A 1,716-nucleotide genomic window follows, 5' to 3' on the forward strand; every position below is an offset into this window, starting at 1 on the left:
GCTTCCTTGGGCACCACAACACCCATTTATATTAAATAAGAACAAAAGACTGGGACTATTGGGTTAAAGATAACCTCTATTCAGGCTGATGTGTTCAAACTAGGATTCTTGGGATATGAATGGAACAACTCCAAATGGTAGAGTCTTCAGGAGTTTGCATGGGGCTTGGGCATGGTCTCAACTGCCAAGCGGAGATCAGGAAGTTAATAAAGGACCCGTGCAAAAGCAAAAGCTGGTCTCATGAGCAATTTGCATTTATTTGCTGACAGCTGTAGTCAAACACTGCAGAAGTGAGTCTGTTTGTACAGTGGAGCCATAGCTTGCCCACACACTGGCGGTCCGTGAACAGCAACTTGAAACTCATCCTTAGGCTGAGGCCCCAACTCCAGGCAAACAGCTGACAGGCGACTGTTCCTTTGGGTCCCACAGGGGCAGGGTGTTACTCCTTGTTCTCATACTTGTGCTTTATATGTTTCCACAGTTTCTGCATTTAAAACACAAGGCAGTTCACCGTTAACCTTTGTCCTCACATTTTACAACAACTCTAGCTGTCCAAAGAGAAGAGCAGAGAAATCAGTGTTGAAGGAGTTAACAATGTAGCTGAGCACACACTTTGATTCCAGCCTTTGGGAGGCAGAAGCAGGTGGGCCTCTGAATTCAAGGTCAGCCTGGTCTACAGTGTGGGCTCTAAGACAGCCACTACACAGATAAACCCTGTCTGAGAAATCAAAATCCAAACCAAAACACACAAAAAAGCAACATAACAAAACACTCATTAACCACACGAAGTGGGGAGGGAACCCAGCACTTGCACAAGAGAGGAAGATAGGTTGCAAGAATGGTCCCAGTTTCTTCATTATTAAAAAACAGCACCTAGAAAATGCCTCCCCCACCCCCCACATTTCACATTGAGTCACTTTTTATTCTTCAGACCTAAAGTGGTTACACAATCCCCATTCCTAGAAGCACGGGAAAATGGGGGAATTCTGCCAGCAGACTTAAGACAACTTTCGATACTTGGAAATGCTTATACAAGATCAGAGTGGCAACACTCTCATATGGACAGGAAGCTACCCCCCCAGAGGAAATACAGCAAGTAGTAGACAGAGCCTGTCTGGGCAGCAGGTCAGAGAGCCCTGAGGGGGCTGGAGAGACGACTCAGTGGCTCAGAGTACTCTGGTTGCTCTTCCAGAGGACCTGCGTCCAGTTCCTAGCACAGATGATGTACATGCAGACACAACATAAGCATATAAAATTTAAACAACAAAATTTAAAAACAAACCAAAAGAGGTAAGAAAGGAAGGAAGGCAAGAAGGAAGGCCACTCAGTGGAGGAGCTGGTCGGTCGGTGGTGGCGCAGGCCTTCAATCCCAACACTCAGGTGGCAGAGGCAGGAGGGTGAGTCTAAGGCCAAGCCTTGTCTACCATCTAGCTCCGGGACAGCAAGAGCTACACAGAGAAACCCTGTCTCGAGAAAAGGAAACCAGTCGATGAACATGCTGGCCATCAGTAACATGCCTTCCCCAATAATGTCACAATCTTGTGACATAAAACATGCACAGAGGGCTGGTGAGATGGCTCAGTGGGTAAGAGCACCCGACTGCTCTTCCAAAGGTCTGGAGTTCAAATCCCAGCAACCACATGGTGGCTCACAACCATCTGTAACAAGATCTGACTCCCTCTTCTGGAGTCTCTGAAGATAGCTGCAGTGTACTTA

At 47.0% G+C, this 1,716-nt stretch overlaps 1 protein-coding gene across 1 annotated transcript in view; it reads right to left on the reverse strand.

Moving 5' to 3' along the window:
• Positions 1 to 233: 233 nt before the first annotated feature.
• Positions 234 to 1,716, reverse strand: part of LOC110305535 (cytochrome b-c1 complex subunit 9) — a 2,743-nt gene continuing 1,260 nt past the window's right edge. The window contains exon 2 of the mRNA XM_021177550.2: positions 234 to 484. Within this exon, the coding sequence (XP_021033209.1) occupies positions 440 to 484 (45 nt within the window). The 3' untranslated portion in view covers positions 234 to 439. The remainder of the gene's footprint in view (positions 485 to 1,716) is intronic.

The sequence above is a fragment of the Mus caroli genome, chromosome 11, assembly GCF_900094665.2.
Source record: "Mus caroli chromosome 11, CAROLI_EIJ_v1.1, whole genome shotgun sequence".
Classification (NCBI taxonomy): Eukaryota; Metazoa; Chordata; class Mammalia; order Rodentia; family Muridae; genus Mus; species Mus caroli.